The sequence below is a fragment of the Oryx dammah genome, unplaced genomic scaffold (assembly GCF_014754425.2).
Source record: "Oryx dammah isolate SB20612 unplaced genomic scaffold, SCBI_Odam_1.1 HiC_scaffold_19, whole genome shotgun sequence".
NCBI classification, from domain to species: Eukaryota; Metazoa; Chordata; class Mammalia; order Artiodactyla; family Bovidae; genus Oryx; species Oryx dammah.
Genome location: NW_024070203.1, coordinates 20987490 through 21008351, shown reverse-complemented (window position 1 = coordinate 21008351; position 20862 = coordinate 20987490). Strand labels below are relative to the sequence as shown.

Below are 20862 nucleotides of genomic sequence, written 5' to 3'. Positions count from 1 at the left end.
CTGAGTAATATTCCATCGTGTATATACGCCACAGTCTTTTTATCCATTCATCTGTTGATGGACGTCTAGGTTCCTTCCATGCCCTGGCTATTGTCAATAGTGCTGCTATTAATATTGTGTTACATGTGTCTTTCTGAATTATGGTTTTCTAAATATATGCCCAGTAGTAGGATTACTGGGTCATAGAGTAGTTTTAGTCCTATTTTTTAAGGACTTCTAGGCAAAGGTGACAGCACCCATCCATGGGAGCTGTACTGAGACCCCTCCACGCTGGTGCTGTAACCACCCAACCCTCAGCATCGTCACTCACCCGTGTCCCTAGTCTCAATATCCCCTGTGCTCTGTGAAGAGAAAACCAGGGATCAATGGGTTTGACTCACTCCTCCAAAACAGTAAAAATATTTTCTGACTGTGCCAGTAAAAGATGAATGTAAGCCAGGCTAGATTCATTATTTATTTTTTTTTTAAGATTTTCTGATGCAGACCATTTTTTAAGTCTTTATTGAATTTGTTGCAGTATTGATTCTGTCTTACGTTTTGGATTTTTGGCCCTGGGTTGTGTGGGATCCGAGCTCCCCAGCCAGGGATGAACATGTACCCGCTGCATTGGAAGGTGAAGTCTTAACCCATGGACTGCCAGGGAAGTCCCTGGATTCATTAGTATATGTTCATTATTATTATTTATTTTTTCTTCTGATTTAAAAAAAAATTAAAAGGAACATTTTATCATGACCCCTACAATTATGACGGAGCCTGGCAAGAGGCCTGCTGGAAGGTGAAGTCAGCCTTTGGTCTGGTCACTTCCACACCCAGTAGTCAGGGCAGGAGGGGTCAGTACAAACTCTCTGAAGGCTCACCTCATGACTCAGGGGAACGTTGTAACCCTCCGCCCCCAGCCCCCACCAAAGAGATCAGGCTCCTGGCTCATAGAGTTTATGTTCCAGGGAAAGGACAGTGGCGATGGTGTATAAACAAAGGAAATAGGGGTTTTAGATCATGGAATGTGCTCTGAAGAAAGCTGTAACAGTAACAAGAGAGGAAAGGAAGCAATGGGGGAAAGCACTTTGCAGGGAGGTCGGGGAGGGAACTTCTGGTCCTGAGCGGTGAGAAGAGCCTGCCATGAGTGGAGCCAGTCGAGGAGCTGGTGCAAAGACCCTGGGGCAGGGCTGGTTTGGGGGACGAGAAGGCCAGATGCTGTTAAACCCAGTGGGTGATGGAGAGGGCAGTAAGAGCGGAAAGCAGATCTGTTAGGCCATCTGAACAGTGACTTGATTCTACTTGTGGGGGGCCGTCATCAGAAAGTCTAAGCTAGAAAGTGATACTCCTGATCAGTGAATTTGAAGAGCATTCTGGTAGCTCTATGGAAAACTGACTGTAGAAAGCTAACAAAGAACTGAGAGACCAGACTGAGATCCACTGCGAAGTCCAGGGGGCAAGCTGGTACGTTAAGTTAGGGTTAAAGACATGGTAGAGGCAAGACAGGCCCAGACTGCGGATATGTGTAGGATCGGCAATTGGGTGGGTGAGCTGGGAGTTCAGGAGCGAGTTCAGAGCTATAGATACAGATCTGGAAGAAAACCAAGAAATCTTGATATCACAGAAAGCCAAGAAAAGAACGTGTTTGTGTAAGGAAGCTGAGGTCAAGGGTAGAACGTCATTGGAAGTGGTGTGAGATGAGGGCAGAGATCTGACCCCTGGACCTGACAAGATGTAAGTCCCGGGGGCCCTTGATAAGGGCTGTCGCAGGGGGGTGAGGGGAAGGCCTGAGTGATGAGGGTAGGCTGAGGAGGGAGTAAGGAAGCAATCATGTGCTTCCCAAACCCACCCTCTTTCTGCTTCATCCCCATCTTTGCTGGACACCAACCCTTGACAATTTCCACGACCACTTCATTCATTGACAAGTTAGTTACCTCTTCGACTTTGCCAGGCTGTTCTGTGGGAAGATCTGTGTCCTGTTCGTTTCAAACCCCTCAGCTGCTGGCCACAGTAGGTCTCTAACGTATGCCCATTAAATGAAGGAAGATTTGTGTCTCCAGGTACCCTGGAGCTCTAGAGAATTCTGGGGACGTTTGTCCATTCACTCCTCCTTTCAGCGTGCACCTGCTTGTCTTTGGAGGTGCCGTTCTGGGTCTCCCTCTCCTCCAGCTTACAACGTCACAACCATTTTGCATAACTTCAAGGAGGGGAGAACCAGGGGCTCCTAGACTCATGGCTGGGGCTTTGTGGAGCTGGGGACGCTGAAGGGCAATGAATCTTCTGAGGCCACACACAGAGCCAGGTCTGAACCCCACATTCAGTTCCCTAGGCCACCAGCATGCAAGGTGACTCTGGACCCCTCTGCAGTCTCTAAAAACTGTTCTGTGGGGCATATTCAGGGCAGCCCTTTAAAACCACGCAGCTCAGATGTGCCAATCCCCCTGATGGCCCTTAATGAGCCCACGCCCAGCAAACCCGCCTCTGAGGAAGGTCCTGCCTGTAATTACAGCTTGTGCTACTGGTCCCGGCTTGGCAGTCATGTGGTGGCCCCACTCCCTCCCGCTGCCTCTTTAATTAAACCAGCAACGGCATCTGTGCTTCTGTCCGTGCCAAGCAGGAAGAGACCTGGGTCTTGCTGAAATCAGGCCCCTTCGCATCCACAGGCGCGCCCCCGCCCCCCGGCCCCAGGTCCCAGGCCCACACTCCAGCCGTCTCTCCAGACCAGTGACACGGATACTGTTATGTCCCGGCTCATCTGAGCGACTCAGGTCCTGTTAGAATGTGAAATGAATCGCAGTCTCGTGACGGCAGAAACTGGTCCCTGCCCTTCAGCATTCTAGCTGTGGAACTGTTCAGGTTGTTCGAGGTGCTTCTAGTAAGGCCCAGGGCTTAATGGCGTGCTGCTCCTAAAAGCGGCCTCTTTGTGGAAAGAATTTCCGCAGCACCAGGACAAGGTCAGTCATTCTCCAGCAGTGATTCAGAAGAGGAGTTCCAAGGGTCTGGACCCACAGCCAGGGGGACTAGCACGGATCAGGTCTTACTGTAAAACATGAGCTCCCCTGAGCCAGCTGAGCTGGGCCCAGGGTTGAGTCTGCATGCATCCAGCAGTAGGCACCATGCTAACAGTGTACATGTTAAACCTCAGGACAGTTTAATTAAGAAGGTAATGTTATCGTGCCCATTGCACAGAGAAGAAAACAAAGGCAGAGAGGTCCAGGAACTTGCCCGTGATGCACATCTAGTACCTAGCAAAGCTGGCATCCAAATCCAGGTCTTTCCAGCTTTGGGGATTTGAATCTAGGAGGTTTGACTTTGGACTTGCAGCTTCTCCTGTGTTATCTCTAAGAAGGTGAGGGTCTTCACTATTCATTTTGTCCAGCACTTACTAAGCACCACACTGAGTCCTGTGGTTCAGGGGTTCCTCGGTGGTACTGGAACAAGAATAGATCAAGAATAGCCCAATAGATCAGTAAAGCATCCTGAAGGCACCCAGGGACCCCTGCCTGCATCTGGGACAGGGAAAAAAAAATCACTCATATCTACTGACCATGTGTGCCCAGAGCTGTGCTATGCCCTGTAAATTAAAGTTTTGTTGGAATTTGACAGTGATTCTATGCAACTGCCCAACTCATGGTGATTCACTGATATTTCAGTGAAATACACATGCTAAATGTTTAGCAATAATCAGAGTTATGTGAATGGTAACTAATATAATTTGGGGGATAAAATATTTCAAAAACTCAGAAAAGGGCAGATAATAACATGATGGTTTCCCCTAAACTATTAGAAGACTGTGAAGTCAATTAGATTGCAGGCAAGCATTTTGAATAGATTAGATTAGACTAGACTAGAATACAATTCAATACAATACAATGAAAACTATCAGATATATCATAGATGTTAACAACAATTAGAATGAGTGTTACTTGTGAACATTACTACAGGCCTTTTGGTGTGAGTGTGTGTGAATTCCGCATGTATCCAATGTCTTTTTTATTATAGATCATGATCATTTGATAATATATGCATTGTATAATAAACCCATGTTGATATAATACACACTGATACAGTAAGCACATTGCTATTCAGATTTAACAGGTATTAGTATTTTTTGCCATATTTTCTTCAGATCTTTTTCCAAGAAACAACCCATTATAGATAGAATTCAGACTAAGCCATCTTTGCACACCTCTCCCTATCGCCTTTCTTCATCTCTCCTGAAGCTGGTATGTAACCACCAGCAGACGTGCTTCTGATCAGCAATTCACCCACTGGTCCAGGCTCTTGGTGAGCCAGGCTGAAGACAGCACAGTCCATGACCCCAGTGGGTTGTGTCTCAAACAGCAGGGATTCCTTACTGATCATACCCACTCCTTGAATTCTAATCACAGGTCCAGTGTGCTTGGGAATGTTTAGGAAAACAATCTAAACACGCCAGGAAGTCCTGATAAGCACATGTTGGTGTTGACATAAAAGTCTAGAAATATGTAAACACACACCCTAGGACTGTACACGGGCCAAGGGGCCTGGACCTCACACGTGGGAGCTGTATCTCCCTCCACCCCTTGTCTTCAGAAATAAGGAAACTGAGTCCTGGGGGGAAGACATGGCCCTCCCCAGACTCTCCCAGGCAGACAGGACAAGTAAGGAAGGGAAGAAGGAAGAGGAGGAAGACAAATGCCATTCGACTTCACTTGCAGGCGAGACAAACAACTGACCAAACCAAGCGACAGTGAACACATAGACAGCAGGGGCAGAGCAGCGGCGGTCAGAGCAGGAGGGCGGGAAGAGGGCAAGACGGGTAAAAGGGGTTGACTGCAGTTTCACTTACTGTCTCGAGCGTATGTGATGGGATGGAAATAAACCTTTGGTGGTGAGCTCACGGTCGGGTACCCAGAAGTAGGAATAGAATGTTGTACACATCAAACTCATCTAACGTTATAGACCAGTGATATTGCAGTTTAAAAACAAATTTTGAAAAGAGAGAGAAGAAAGGAAACAAGAAAGAAAGAAAAGACGGGAGGGAGGGAAAGAGGGAGGAAGGAAGAAAGGTAGGAACAAAGGAAAGACAGGAAGAAGGAAAGGGGAAAGACTTATTTCCAACTAGACGCCCATCCCCAGAGAGGTGCCCGGGGACCCCTCCCCATCCCCGCCCATCCTCTGTGAAATCGCCCTGCTCTCGCCCTCTCTCCCTGCTCTGCTTTCTTCATAGCACCTGTCCCGGATGAACGGCATAACTATTTGCTTATTTTCCACCTCCACTCTCTAGAACATGAGGCCCGCGAGAACAGGGAAGCTTGATCAGGGCTCTCTGAACAGCATGCTCAGGGCTGTTTCCCAGGCCTGGCAAGCAGCTGGCCCTGGACTGAGAGTGGGTTTATCAGTAGAAGAGAAGACGGAGAACATCCTTACGTTGACTGCTTGAGTCAGTGAAGGAGACGGGAGTCTGCTGTCCTAATGAGACCATGTGACAAGCTGGCTGAGCACCCACCATGAGACCCAAGAGCAGCCTGCAGCAAAGGCTGGCGTTCACTGAGCACTTGCTTGTTGCCGGCACCCTTTTCGGTACTTCACGTGTATTCAGCTTTTACTGTTCCTTGCAGCCCTGCCTGGGTTGGTGGGGGCAGGCTCCGCTCTGTCCATTTTCAGGCTGGGAGAGGGGGCACAGAGAGGTACAGGTGCTTGTTTAAGGTCACACAGCTGGAAGGAGGCAGAGCTGGGATTTGCATCTAGGCAGTCTGGCTCTAGCACCCATGGGCTTCACACCATCTGCCACTGCTTTCCAGAGAGAAAATTCTAAACCAAGTGTTGGAGCGACACTGACTTGAGGCCTTTCAGAATCTGATCGGGCGATTTCCGTATCTTTTTCTTTTTCAAGCAATTTGAGGAAAGTCAAGGCCGGACCAGTAGCAAAACAGCCTTTTATCAGGCGCTGCAGAACTCCCTGGGTGGCGAGGCAGAGGACGCCGGTGTGCAGGCTGCAGCTACGTGGTACTACTCCCTGGAGCATGACTCGGATGACTACGCCTCCTTCTCCCGCGCCCTGGAGCAGGCCACGCGGTGAGCCCCCTGGGCGCACGGGTCTGCCTCCACACGGACGTGGGGATGCTCAGGCCATTTGGGGAGAACCAGGGCACAGTGCCGGTGCTTTTCGCTGCCTCCTTCATTCAGTCCAAAGTGCGGGCTGCCTGCCTGCATCAGGGAGACACGAGGGGTGACCCTGTCCTTCCCTCCATGGTGCTTGTGCCTGCTGTATACACCCTGTGCTTAGAAGCTGAGCTCAGCTGGTGCTGATGGAGAACCAGGGAGGGGGGGCACTTGGTGCAGAAGGAAACAGCCCAACCCAGCAGAGAGGATCCCCGTCCTCCAGTCCAGCGGTCTGGACCTAGGCTACCCTTGAGAACCGTGTAGGGAGCACTCGAAGGGTAGGGCAAGAGCCTAGGCCTCATAAGCACTGGTATATATCTCTCAGATGGTTAAAAATTCGCCTGCAGTACAGGAGATCTGGGTTCGATCCCTGGGTCAGAAAGATCCCCTGGAGGATGAAATGGCAACCCACATCATCATTCTTGCCTGGAGAATCACATGGATAGAGGAGCCTGGTGGGCTGTAGTCCATGGGGTCGCAAAGAGTCCAACAGGATGGAGTGACTAACCATGAAATGTATTTCTAGGATCCCTCAAGTGACTCTGCTTTGTGGCCAGAATTCTCCTTGCACAGGAAACACAGGCCTAGACAGGGGAAGGTTTGTGCCTGATGTCACACCTAGAATTGAGGACACAGGGCTCCTGAGGCCATGTGACCCCTTCCCCAGGATGCTGTTTCTACGCTCGCTATTTATGGGCCTTGTTGCTCAAGGTCACTGTTTCCAGCTTCCTTCCCTGGGGAAGTCAGCCCAGGTCCCCCACCCAGGAGTGGTTAGTGGATGCCCCCAACCCACGGCAGCCTCTGCCGTCTGCAGGCCGTGCCTCTCTCTCATCAGTCAAGAAACAGCCAACTTCTGTTTCTCTCTGCCTGTGGAGCCCCTGGGATGAGACCACAGTGGGGACTCTAGCTCTCAAGTCACCTGTGAGTCCCCTTGGACATGTCCTGGTTCCCTGGCAGGCCCCCCTCCACGAGGGGAGAACCTGGTCGGGGGGTTTCGGCATCCTGTGGCTCCTTTCCTGTCCTTGGGGAGGTCCACACTGGCCCACCCTCTCAGTCCCTGGGGGCAGAGCCGCTGTCGAGGCTCGGAGGACCCTGCTGAACTTGCCTGTGATGGAACGAGCTGGACTGAAGGGTGTTGAGACATGCTTCCTTGCTTGGTCTCTCTGCCCAAGAGGCTGCGGTTTCCAGTCAGAGCATCATTGGCTCCGAATAAAACTCTGTACCACCCCCGGGAACCTCGGGGCCCAAGAAGGCTCTAATTTTCCCTCCAGTGGAGAGTTCAGCTTTGAACCCTTTGAACCAAATGGCCAGCAGCTGTTCCTGGAGGCCCAGCCCCAGAATGGACCCTAAGGGCTCACAGATGTCCAACTCCTGGGCCCGGAGACACTCACAGCCACGTCGGGCCTGGCTCAGATCCATGTTGTGGAAAGAGCTCAGGCTAGAGTTCAGAAACATATTCCTTCCTGTTCCAGCTTTAGCCTGTAACTGTCTTTGAGAGCAATCCATGAACTGGGGGCAGGAGCAGAGGTCTGAGGGAGGGCAGGTAACCCAGGAAGGCTTCACTGATGAGGCGGACTCCAGTTCTCCCTCAGGTCCGGCCCTCTTTTCCTCCCGGCCAGACTGAGACAACAGCCTCCACGGGCCTCCCTGCCTCCAGTGTCCTCGTCACAGTGTTACCAGGGTGGGTCTCTCTGGAGGTCTGCTCCCACCTCTGTCCTGCTCACCGCTCCTCAGGGGCCCATGAGCTGAAGAGGGCTGCCTCCATCTGTACTTCCAGCCTCACCCTGCCAGCCATGTGCTCTCTGAGAACCTTCCCTGTGAGCCCTGGAGGTGCTGGTCTCCACCTCCAGAGGAGGCAACCCTCCTCAGTGATGGACTTCATGAGTCCATCACTTACCGGAATCTCTGCAGCGTCAGGCTCATGGGCCCCGTTTCTCAGCTGAGGAGATGGAGTGTCAAGGAGACGTAGAGATGCTGCTGGGATTCAAAGCCCGGTGGCCCCAGACCCTTGAGGTCTCCATCTTCTTTTTAAATAAATGACTATGTTCAGCTCCACAGTGTATTGTATTTATTTGAAGACAAGACATTTTGTTCCCAAGTTTTTGGATAAAATTGATGTTCTGGGAAGATGTTTCTCCCGTGGGTCTCTTGACCCTGAGATGCGTCGTATGGACCACAGCGTGTGATCATGGCCATCCATGAAGCAGGCTGCACCGTGCAGGGGACCCAGCTGAGGCAAGAGGAAAGCTGGGGGTGCAAGGAGCAGGGATGTTCTCTGCGGGTGTGTGCAGAGGGGCTGGTAGCCCAGGGACCCTTGCCTGGGAGAAACCTTTATCCAGCACGGTTGTCTATAGAGCTGGACATGGCTAACATCCCCCTCTGTCTTCTTCTCACCAGAGACTACTTTATCATCTGCCCTGTGATCGACATGGCCAGCCACTGGGCAAGGACGGTCCGAGGAAACGTCTTCATGTACCACGCTCCAGAAAGCTACAGCCACAGCAGGTAAGGTGGCTGTGTGGCCATGGTGGGTATCAGCACATGAAGGAAATCTGGCCGAGGGTCCCTGTCACTTCTGCGGTCCACAGGGTAACAGAGAAAAGATGGCAGGATATGGTTCAATGACATGGAACACATCGCTTAACTTTTCTGAGTCTCATCTGAAAAATGGGTAGAACAGTAATCGCCACTGTATCTCACAGCACTGTAGGAAGGGCATGTAGGATAAAACATGTAGAAAGCAGTTTGGGATTGCAACATTAGCTATTCATTGGTTGATCTGGCTTGGGAGGAGGAGCCATCTTTATTAATCCTATGTGTTTGTGCCTCTAAAAACTGAACAGTTAGCTTAATTTAAGAAAATGGCTTTCCAAAGTAAAAGATTTTTTGCAACAAAAGGAAATAATGATCACCTAGAGATACCAAATCCTAAATCTAGAACCTCTAAATGTGACCTCTTAAGGAAAAATGGGCTTGTAGATGTGAATAAACTAGGGATCCTGATGCAAAAAAAAAAAAAAAACACCCTATCCTGAATTATCCCAAAGGATCCTAAATGCATTCACAAGTGTCCTTATAAGAGGGAGGTGAGGAGATTTGATACACATAGAAGAGGAGGAAGCAGAGCTTGAGTGATCCACATATAAGCCAAGAAATGCCAGCACCACCAGAGTTGGAAGCATAAGACCTGGCTTCTTCTCTGGAGCCTCCAGAGGCACCATGGCCCTGCCCACATCTGGATTTGGGCTCAGTAAATCTGGTTTTGTCTCCAGAACCATGAGACAGTACATTTCTGTTGCTACAAGTCACCAGAGTTTATAGTAATTTGTTACAGCAACTACAAGAAACTAATACAGTCTCCCAAATATTCTAGTTTTCCTAAGCAAGCACTCACTGTTTACCTGGCTTCCTTTGACAGGTTTTTAAATTTGTAACACTGCGCAGAATGTCTGGTAAAGAATCTTCCTGCAATGCAGGAGACCCCGGCTGGATCCCTGGGTTGGGAAGATCCCCTAGAGAAGGGCATGGCAACCCACTCCAGTATTCTTGCCTGGAGAATCCCATGGACAGAGGAGCCTGGCAGGCTATGGACCATGGGGTGGCAAAGAGTCAGACACGACTGAGCGACTAACACACGCACACAAAACATCCACCTTTGTGAGGTCAGCAGTGTTGGAATGACCTTCTGCATTTTACAGATAAAGAGTCCGAAGGTCAAGGAGCTTCACGTGATTTCCCCAAGGACAAGCTGTAGTTGGTTATAAAACAGTGAGCTACTCAGCTTCTCTGAGCCCGAGAATTCTCTTTCCATGAAAACGTGTGGTCTCTCTGCTTAGAAGTCTGTCAGCCTGCTCCATTTCCTAGAGTCAAGCAACTGCCTCCAGGGTGTGGGAAGAGGAGTCAGGTCAGGCAAGGATTCTGCTGAGAAGGCAGTCAGTAGAGAAGGAAGAGGGTGGTAAGGACAGTTGAGGGTTTGGACAGAGATGAAAGGAAGCCTTGTAACCCTGTGGCCACTGTGTCCTGGTGGGGCCAGGCGTGGGAAGTCGTTGGTGGAGACTGCCTTGGCAGCACCTCCCAAATACCAGGGCTCTCAGGAATTCACACCCGGTGCATTTCTTCAGTCTGGTCTGCCCTCCTCTCTTCTAAGGTAGAGGTTATAGCAGAAGCTGTGAGCCTCCAGAAGTAAGCTCATCAAAAGCCTTCAACACATGCATTTACTTTTGGATTTCAGAATTTTTTTGATAATTTTTTTCATGTATTTATTTTTGGCTGTGCTGGGTCTCTGTCACTGTATGGGCTTTTTCTCTAGTTGCAGCGAGTAGGGGCTACTCTAGTTGCGGTGCGCGGGCTTCTCATTACACTGGCTTTAGGGCATACAGACTTCAGCAGTTGCAGCACTCAGGCTTAGAGGCCTTGAGGCATGTGGGATCTTCCCAGGCCAGGGATCGAACCTGTGTCCCCTGCAATGGCAGGTGGATTCTTTCTTTACCACTGAGCCACCTCAGTAGCTGGAACTCCAGAATTTATAAGTATCAAAACAAAACAAACAAACAAACAAAAACTGCACCTATTATATGAGGACAGAAACAATCAAAACAAATGAAATAATGAAAAGATCCATAAAATTCTAGCCAGAATCAGTAATACTTTGACCCCATCTGAATTCTTTTCCTCCCTGGGGCGGGGGGTGGGGGGTGGGGCGGGTAGAACAACAGTTCTGGAGGCCCAGAGTCGTGAATCAAGGTGGGAGCAGGGCCATGCTCCCCCTGGAGGCTGGAGAGGATGGTCTGCTCCAGCCCCACCCCCACCCCCTGCTTACGGGGGCCTCAGGCATTTCTTGGCTAGTAGATGAACATCTTTCCAGTGTGCGTCTGTGTGTAGATTTCTCCTTTTTGTAAGGACATCAGTCCTACTGGACTAAGACCCACCCTAATGAGTTCCATTTAACTTGGTTATCTCTGCAAAGATCCTGTTCCCAATGAAGGTCTTATTCTGAGGTCCTAGAGGCAGGAGCTCCAACGTGTCTTTTAAGGGGGACAGAATTCAACCCGAAGCACCACCCTTCTTGGTAATATGACAGCCCTGCCGGGGAGGCTCCTGAGAGACAAGGATTCAAAGCTGGCTGTTTGGGACTTGGGATCGGGGTGGTCCTGGGAGGAGCGATCCTTGAACAGAGTCCAAGACATATCCTTAGACTGCCATGGCCAGTTTGGTGTTGTGTGTTGCTGAAGAGCACCTGCACACCCTCCTGGGGACTGACAGACAGGGCTGGTCTGCAGAACCTCCCTTGAAAGGAAAACATGTTTGTGCATGAGAACACAAAGTGTCTGCTGGGTCTTTATAGTCACAGCACCTCAGGGCCAAGAGACCCTCCTGACACAGAAAGGGCATAGTAGGTGCTCAGGAAACCATGCTGAAGGACAGAAGCTGATCCAACTACCTCATTTAACAGGTGGGAAAGTGTCCTTTCCACTCTAGTTTATGGGCACCTTGGGGCTTAGTTTTGCCATCTGCAGAATGGGAGTAAGGTGGTGAGAGGTCAGGAGTACTTAGTTTTAGCTAGGCTCTATAGAGCCCTGGACCCAGGGTCCCTGAGAGGAAGACAGCAAGAAGAGGGTGGGGGTAATCTGAGCCTCCCAGCCCCTTATCTCAATAACTGAGCTTCAAGGAAAATTTCAAGGGCGTGCAGTTTAGAGAGATATGAAAAACGTCTGGGCTCAGTCACCTTTAAGACACCTTCTGACTCTCACATTCTATGAATTTTGGGGCAAAGAGACTCTGCGTCACTGATACATTTTAGAGACAGATATGTTGTTAACTGTACAAAGGCAGAGAGTGTCCTGGTTAGAGCAGGGACTCTGGGCCAGCTGCCTTGTTAGAAACTTGTCTTATTAGCTCAGGAATCTAAAGCAAGTCACTTACTCTGCTTGGTGACAGTTTCTTCATCTGAAAATGGGAATAATAATAATAGTGTCTACTTCAGAGGGTTGCTATGATCATTTGTATATAGAATGCGACCTGATAAACAGGAAATGGTGAGAGTGTCTCATTATTCTTGTCCATCAAAACGTGTTCTTGACATTTTTCTAGGCATGTATCATCTCTCCCACAATGACCATAATACGGTTCCATCTCTATAGTAGATGAATGAATGAATCACGGGAACTAACCCATTTAATTGTTGGCAAGTTTATCTTTTACTGCCTGAAAAGACATCTCCCTCATTCTGCCCTGGAGCTGTCACAGTCTCATTTATTTCTGGCTCAGATCTACAGACTTAAAATATATGTGCATGCCTTATGGTTTCAGCCATCTGTCTGGTACCTCCATTTCTGTGAGCATATATTAGCTTTCCTGGCGTAGCCAGAGAGCAAAACACAATAAATTACCACTTTCTCACAGCTGCTTGTCAATTGACCGCAGCACTGCTTGGTCCTCTACCTGCTTACCTGGATTGTAGATGAGATTTACATCTCTGAAATTCTGTGAGGAAAGAATAGGCATAATGGATGAGGGAGGAGACAAAGAAATGAAAATCTACAGTATGGGAAGAAGGTGCAATTTTAAGATCCAGATTCAAAGAATCACAAACTATGTAAGATGATTTTGTCCAACTCATCTTACAGATAAAGAAACAAATGCTCAGGGGAGACTGGAGTTACGTGCCAGCTACAGAGTCAGTAAGTGGCAGTCTGAACTCAAACCCTGTCTCCTGCCCTTTCTCCAGTTTTCTTTCAATTGCACCTACTTCATTCAGCCTGAAACTTCTGAGTCCCTACCATGGCTAAGTCCACTTGCTGGCTGTGTGACTTTGGACAAGATGCTTAACCTCTCTGAGCCTCAGTGCATCTTCATCTGTATAAGGGAGAGTGATAGTGCATGTCCCATAGGGATGCTGGAAGGGTTCAGGGAGAGAATACCTGCATCTGGGGTGTGTGTGTGTGTGTGTGTGTGTGTGTGTGTGTGTGTATCTACAATGATATCCAGCAGCTTTGCTTCCAGGACTGTTCACATGAGAACACAACTTACACTGTTTAAAACTATTGACATGAATCCTTCCTCGGTGATCAATGCAAAGAAATAGAGGAAAGCAATAGAATGGGAAAGACTAGAGATCTCTTCAAGAAAATTAGAGATACCAAGGGAACATTTCATGCAAAAATGGGCTCGATAAAGGACAGAATGGCATGGACCTAACAGAAGCAGAAGATATTAAGAAGAGGTGGCAAGAATACAGAGAAGAACGATACAAAAAAGATCTTCATGACCCAGATAACTATGATGGTGTGATCACTCATGTAGAGCCAGACATCCTGGAGTATCACTACAGACAAAGCTAGTGGAGGTGATGAAATTCCAGTTGAGCTATTTCAAATCCTAAAAGATGATGCTGTGAAAGTGCTGCACTCAATATGCCAGCAAATTTGGAAAACTCAGCAGTGGCCACAGGACTGGAAAAGGTCAGTTTTCATTCCAATCCCAAAGAAAGGCAATATCAAAGAATGTTCCAACTACTACACAATTGCACTCATCTCACATGCTAGAAAAGTAATTCTCAAAATTCTCCAAGCCAGGCTTCAATAGTATGTGAACCCTGAACTTCCAGATGTTCAAGGTGGTTTTAGAAAAGGCAGAGGAACCAGAAATCAAATTGCCAACATCCGTTGGATCATCAAAAAAGCAAGAGAGTTCCAGAAAACATCTATTTCTGCTTTATTGACTATGCCAAAGCCTTTGACTGTGTGGATCACAATAAACTGTGGAAAAATCTGAAAGGGATGGGAATACCAGACCACCTGACCTGCCTCCTGAGAAATCTGTATGCAGGTCAGGAAGCAACAGTTAGAACTGGACATGGAACAACAGACTGGTTCCAAATTGGGAAAGGAGTACGTCTAGGCTGTATATTGTCACCCTGCTTATTTAACTTATATACAGAGTACATCATGTGAAATGCTGGGCTGGATGAAGCACAAGCTAGAATCAAGATTGCAGGGAGAAATATCAATAACCTCAGATATGCAGATGACACCACCCTTATGGCAGAAAGCAGAGAACTAAAGAGCCTGTTGATGAAAGAAGAGAGTAAAAAAGTTGGCTTAAAGCTCAACATTCAGAAAAATAAGATCATGGCATCTGATCCCATCTACTTATGGCAAATAGATGGGGAAACAATGGAAACAGTGAGAGACTTTATTTTGGGGGGGCTCCAAATCACTGCAGATGGTGACTGCAGGCATGAAATTAAAAGACGCTTGTTCCTTGGAAGAAAAGTTATGACCAACCTAGACAGCATATTAAAAAGCAAAGACATTATTTTGCCAACAAATGTCTGTCTAGTCAAAGCTATGGTTTTTCCAGTAATCATGTGTGGATGTGAGAGTTGGACTATAAAGAAAGTTGAGCACTGAAGAATTGATGCTTTTGAACTGTAGTGTTGGAGAAGACTCTTGAGAGTTCCTTGGACTGCAAGGAGATCCAACCAGTCCATCCTAAAGGAAATCCGTCCTGAATATTCATTGGAAGGACTGATGTTGAAGCTGAAACTCCAATACTCTGGCCACCTAATGGGAAGAATTGACTCACTGGAAAAGACCCTGTTGCTGGGAAAGATTGAAGGCAGGAGGAGAAGGGATGCAGAGGATGAGATGGTTGGATGGCATCACTGACTCAATGAACATGAGTTTAAGCAAGCTCCAGGAGTTGGTGAAGGACAGGGAAGTCTGGTGTGCTGCAGTCCATGGGATCACAAAGAGTCGGACACACCTGAGTGACTGAACCTAAGTGAACACAACTTAGAATGTTTCTTTTGCTCAGTGCTGCTCACTGTGGAGATTTTGAGCCAGTTTCCTCCATGGCTCCATCTATATAGCCTATTGTTTCAGGAAGAGGAATTTTCAGTGGTGACTATAATCTAGGGTGTCTCAACTTCAACACTGTTGACATTTCCGGCTGGATAACTCTTTGGCGTGGAGCCTATCCTGTGCATTGCATGCTGTTTAGCAGAGTTTAGTGGCAACTCTGGCCTCCACTCATTCAATGCCAGAAGCACCTTCCCAGTCATGATAACTAAAAATGTCTCCAGACATGGCCACTTTCCTTGGGGGCCAAAATGCTCCTCAGTTGATAAACACTCCTGGCATCCCTCAAAACGGCAGTTATCACTAATAGCACTGGAGGGAAGTGGCGACCCCTTTCTCAGACCCCATCCCTGAGTAAGCACAGGACCAACCCACTCCCAGATACCGTGTCTGGCCCCACAGAGTCTCAGGCAGACCACAGCATACCACCCAACCAGAACCTTTGGTGCTTCTATTACAAAGCCCTGGAAAGCTGACAGGCTCTCTTTGGTGGTCACATCAGGCAGGGCCCTGGCCTGCTGTCCGCTCCTGCATCTCAGGCCATGGGCGTTGTCTCTCTTGCCCAGCTGTCTCTAAGCATCACCTCCCACACTCTGCGGGGACTCTTCCCTCCCTGCCAGTCCTGGCTTCACCATCTTGTTGACTAAGGTTGATGTCTTTCTCTCTAACCAGTTCAGTTCAGTTCAGTCGCTCAGTCATGTCCGACTCTTTGCAACTCCATGAATCACAGCACGCCAGGCCTCCCTGTCCATCACCAACTCCCGGAGTTCACTCAGAGTCGCGTCCATCGAGTCCGTGATGCCATCCAGCCATCTCATCCTCGGTCGTCCCCTTCTCCTCCTGCCCCCAATCCCTCCCAGCATCAGAATCTTTTCCAATGAGTCAGCCCTTCGCATGAGGTGGCCAAAGTACTGGAGTTTCAGCGTCAGCATCATCTCTCTAACCAGCTCCTCTCAAAGGATGCACTTGCCAAGTATCTTTCCAAAATGGCACCCCCCCTTTATTCTGTGCCACTCACGAGCAAAAGGACTCCCCTGTGACCAACTCAGGTTTGGGGGGTTCCTTTCCAAACCTTCCTCTAGGAGCCAGGCCCCAGCAAGCATAGCAGGGAGCATTGGTGTTTTCTCTGATACTGCCTGTCCTTAGGGGGCTCAGCCTGGTTCTGCCTTGTACTGTGTGCCTCTGGCTGGTGACAGTGTCTCTGAGCTTCGGTTTCCTCATCTGCAGATGGTGCTAGTAATAGTACTGATATGTACAGGAGTGTGTGGGGATCAAGTAAGACAAAGCATGCAAACAGCCTAACTTGCTGCCTGGCGTAAAGTTGGCACTCAGTAGGTGCTACTCATACTGTTTAATGTATGATCCTGGGAGAACCCACGTTGGAATGAGCAAGTACGAGGAAGAAAGCAACCACAGATAAAGTGGTTTTGGGGAACTGGCCACCAAAAGGGTTGCTGTGGCCACTTCAGAAAGGAGGTTGAGGCCCATGATCTTAAGCTTCCTGGCAGGTAGAGTCAGGTCATCATTCGCATGGAAATTCACCTCGGGACTGTGTGAGCCATCAGACTTGAATCATGTACTCTGTTCAGGTCCTTATTCCAAAGCTTTTGGTCTCCAGGATCCTGAGATGTGATTCCCGTGTCTCTGCACTGCAGAAGACATTTTAGAGAGCTGAGACTTGACTTTGAATGGGCGGTGGGGTCAGAATCTTGGGATTAAACACCTTTCCAAGCTCCACATAGGATGCTGGACTGTTCTATACCTTTGGGAGAAGCAATTCAGTGTAGAAGAACACATCCTTGGACGTTAAACCAACTAGGATGTTAATCCTATCTCTTCCATTTGTTAGCTGCTGCATTTGAGCAAGTTCCTTTGCCTCACTTTCCTCACCTAGAAAATGGATTTAGTTACATGTGCCTCATAGTGTGAAGATTCCTGTCAATATACATTAAATACTTGGCATATTGTAGCTGGTCAGTATTTGGGTTATTTTCCTTTTAGGAAAAATAAGGTCTGAGAAAAAAAAAAAATGACTAATGAAGCATTTATGTTCCTCCTTCACAAGTTGTCCCAACCCTGGAAAAACAAAGCCATCAATTTCAAACTCAAGACATTTTGTACACCACTGCATGTGCATTCTAGATGTTTCTGTGCATTCCAGGGGCCTTTAACATTCCAGATTCATAGTCTTATCTTTCTAGTTGATGTGTCTTGGTGGATTAGTTGAAATTAGCAAACCAAAGAAAATATTAAGAGGCTGAATTCTTGAACTGAGTCCCTTGGCCTGGCTACATCCTGTGTGATTAACAAGATAACTTCCCAGTAAAGATGGAAATAAATCATTTTCTGAGACTGAAGCCAACCTCATGATATATAAGGGCTTGTGCTATGCATCCTTTTAAACACTGATACAACAAATAACTACTATCTTCTATGCCTCAGATTCTCTGAGATGGAAATCCTAGAGATAGAGCAACTGGTAAGACAGAGAAGGGCTACACTCTTAGGACTAACACTATTGTCAGGAGGTAAGTCTGATAAGGGTCTAAGAATAGGTTGCAAAGAACAGATGATAAATAAGTAGATTAAGTTTGGATAATGGCAGTAGGAAGAAAAATGGAGAAAAGCTCGACATGTCTGAGGATAAAGAGGGATGGAGAACTGAAGTCTTTTGAAGAGGAGGAGAGTAGTTGGAGATGTGGGAGAAAAATATGGGGTCTTGCAGTTCACATAGGAGTTTGCAAGCTGTGGCAGGCAGAGATATTATTGTATCTGAGTATGATAGAAAGGCATTGGAGATTTTTAAGATTATGTAGAATGCACATTGGTCTTTTCTTTCACATTCATGACACAACTCACTAAAAACCATTGGAAACCTGTTATCCAATATTATGATCATTTAGTTAATCAAGAAAGTTAACGAAAATGGGAACTTGTGAAAAATGAATAAGGTATGTATATGCCTTAAACATTTAATTTGAACTGCAAGCGTATAAACGTACATTTACTTGCCATGCTTCATGCAGGGTCAAAAGTTTGAGGAGGAAAACACAGTTTGGAATTCTCTCTTTGAAATTTGTGCAAAACCAAAACCATAATGCAAGCTCTGTGATGTCCACTTTTGGTTTCTTGAAAGTGGGGCATCCACGAGATATGCAATGCATTTAATTCAGCTCTGTAATTACAGTGAGAACTATAACAGGCACAAACAGATTAGCGAGGAACACAGTTGGCTCTTGGTAGACACATAACTTCCTGGTGAGAATAGATGTGTTGGGCCAGGAAAGTTCAGCCTTTTCTGAGCAACAGTTGTTATGCCTTATGTGGGGAATAAAATGTCCAGGTTAATCCAGCAAGTCCTTTGAAAGTGTCGCCTGTATTGCCAAAGCATATATCATCCAGCTCTGCTGGGCTTTAGGGAGCTATGGAAATATTGCAACTATTTCATCTGGAGCCATGGATGGGGCTGTGTTATTTAAAGTATTGTACAGGGAATCCTTTTGTAAAACACAAGCCAAAGCATATAATTACTTCTTGATTAATTCATGGGCAGAATCTGAACTTTTGCATATTAGATTTGCACAAAGAGAAGCATACTGGTAAGCTTCTATTTGTAAGTTATTTAACAACCCTTCAAAAAAAAAAGGCCTGAGAAGCAGAAGGACTTTTATTCCTTCGTGTTCCCTAATTTCCTTTGGAGGAAGTTGTTGAGAGAGATGCTGGCTAAAGATAAGAAAAGGAGTATATTTTATGAGGATGAGGTCAACAAACTTCCTCCTGCAGTCAGAACAACAAGGATAGAAACTCAGATCAATCCAGTCACATAGGCTGGAGCAATGGCCTTTCAGCAGCCAAGCCTCTTCAGCCTCCAGAAGGCAAACACATGGCCTGTTTATGTCAAGAAAGATCCTACCCATTCCTCCCCCCCTGCTTCCCAGTGCAGGTCCACAGGGCCCAGAATCAAGTGTACTCCTCTGGGGACAGCACCTCAGTCCTGCTCCCTAAGAAGCCCTGGTGTTCATGTGTGATGCCTCCCTTATGCTGGAAGCAGAGCTCAGGTCAGGAGATTGTGTGTGAGTAGTCTCCGAAATGTGACTTTGCTTTTGACTCGCTGGAATGCAGGCTTCGCCTCCCTGCAAATCCAGCAGATTTTAGGTGAGTAGGTTGGCTAGAAGGTAAGGTCAGGGCCAGGGCGGGGATGGGGGAGCAGGGTGCCATCTGTTAAAGGAAGCAGCCTTCTGTTCCTACCGGATAATTGCAGCCACCCTGCGATTTCTGTTCTAATCTATCTTCCCAGCCTACCCCAGCAATGGTTCCCAAAGAGATCAGCTGGTGATTGGCTTGTGTAGAGATCACCGATGTCCCTCATCCCTTCAGATGTGGCCCTCAGTTCCTCTGGTCTCAGTTCTCACGCCTTTCACAGGACCGGAGCCGAAAGACCTTAATGAGCATGCACTCGAGTGGTTCCCAAACTTCCGGTTTTCTGCGGGGCTCAGAGAAGCTGAGTAGCTCACTGTTCTATAACCAACCACTGCTTGTCCTTGGGGAATCATGTGAAGCTCCTTGACCTTCGGACTCTTTATCTGTAAAATGCAGAAGGTCATTCCAACACACACTTCCGGCTCTCCTGTGATGTATCACCTTTCTGGGCCTTGGGTCGTCACCTGCAAACGATGTAGGTGCTACTCTTACTTCCTGGCTGGTCCTTAATGTTGCTGATCAAAGATCAACCACAGTCTCTGGCGCATCACAGGTGCTTGGGAAATGGTAGCTGAATAGGCACTGAGGAGAGCTGGCTGCTAAACGGTCCAGGTAGGGACTGTAGACTCAGCTTTGTCTGAGCTTGACCGTTGATGCTTTGTCACTGAACAAGGGGCTTGCCTCTTCGGGTCCCAGAACCTATAAATTCAGGTGCCACTTCCTCCTCCCTGCTCAGGGCTGAAGGAAAGCTTACCTTGGTTCTGAGAGGATCGGGGTGCCTGACAACAGCTGCAAAGAGACATCACCCTTTAGGACTGTTATTCTGAGTGCCGTTGGTCCTGGGGGCTCACACTGTCTCATGTTCCTTCTATGATGCCTTTCATGCAGGCACCAGAAACAGTGACAGATTTTCTTTTCTTGGGCTCCAGAATCACTGTGGTCATGAAATTAAAAGATGCTTACTCCTTGGTAGAAATGCTATGACAAACCTAGACAGCATATTAAAAAGCAGAGACATCACTTGGCCAACAAAGGTCCATATACTCAAAGCGATGGTTTTTCCTGTAGTCATGTACGGATGTGAATGTTGGACCGTAAAGAAGGCTGAGTACCAAAGAATTGATGCTTTTGAATTTCAATACTGAAGAAGACTCTTAAGAGTCCCTTGGATAGCAAGGGATCAAACCAATCATTCCTAAAGGAAATCAACCCTGAATATTCACTGGAAGGACTGATACTGAAGATGAAGCTCCAGTACTTTGGCCACTTGATGCGAAGAGCCAACTCATTGGAAAAGAAGCTGGTGCTGGGAAAGATTGAAGGCAGGAGGAGAAGGGGGCACCAGAGGATGAGGTAGGTAGATAGCATCACGGACTCAATGGATATGAATCTGAGCAATCTTCCGGAGATGGTGGAGGACAGGGGAGCCTGGCATGCTGCAGTCCTTGGGGTCACAAAGTGTTGGACACGACTTAGCTACTGAATAATAAAAACCATAATCATACTAGTTCCCGGCATTTGTGAAACACTTGTTTTAATAGCCTCCACGTGCCATGGATGCACTGGTCTGTATTTCACGATGAAGAAACTCAGCCTCAGAGACATCAAATGACTCATCTAAAGTTACACGGGTGACAAGTGACAGATAGAGCAAGGTCTCAGCTGAGTGACTCAGTAG

At 47.7% G+C, this 20862-nt stretch overlaps 1 protein-coding gene across 1 annotated transcript in view; it reads left to right on the top strand.

Annotated features, from left to right (window-relative positions):
* The window catches only part of TG (thyroglobulin), a 231788-nt gene that overhangs the window by 205024 nt on the left and 5902 nt on the right, over positions 1-20862 (top strand). Inside the window, exons 44-45 of the mRNA XM_040262090.1 lie at positions 5855-6036; positions 8521-8628. Coding sequence (XP_040118024.1) covers positions 5855-6036; positions 8521-8628 — 290 coding nt within the window. The remainder of the gene's footprint in view (positions 1-5854; positions 6037-8520; positions 8629-20862) is intronic.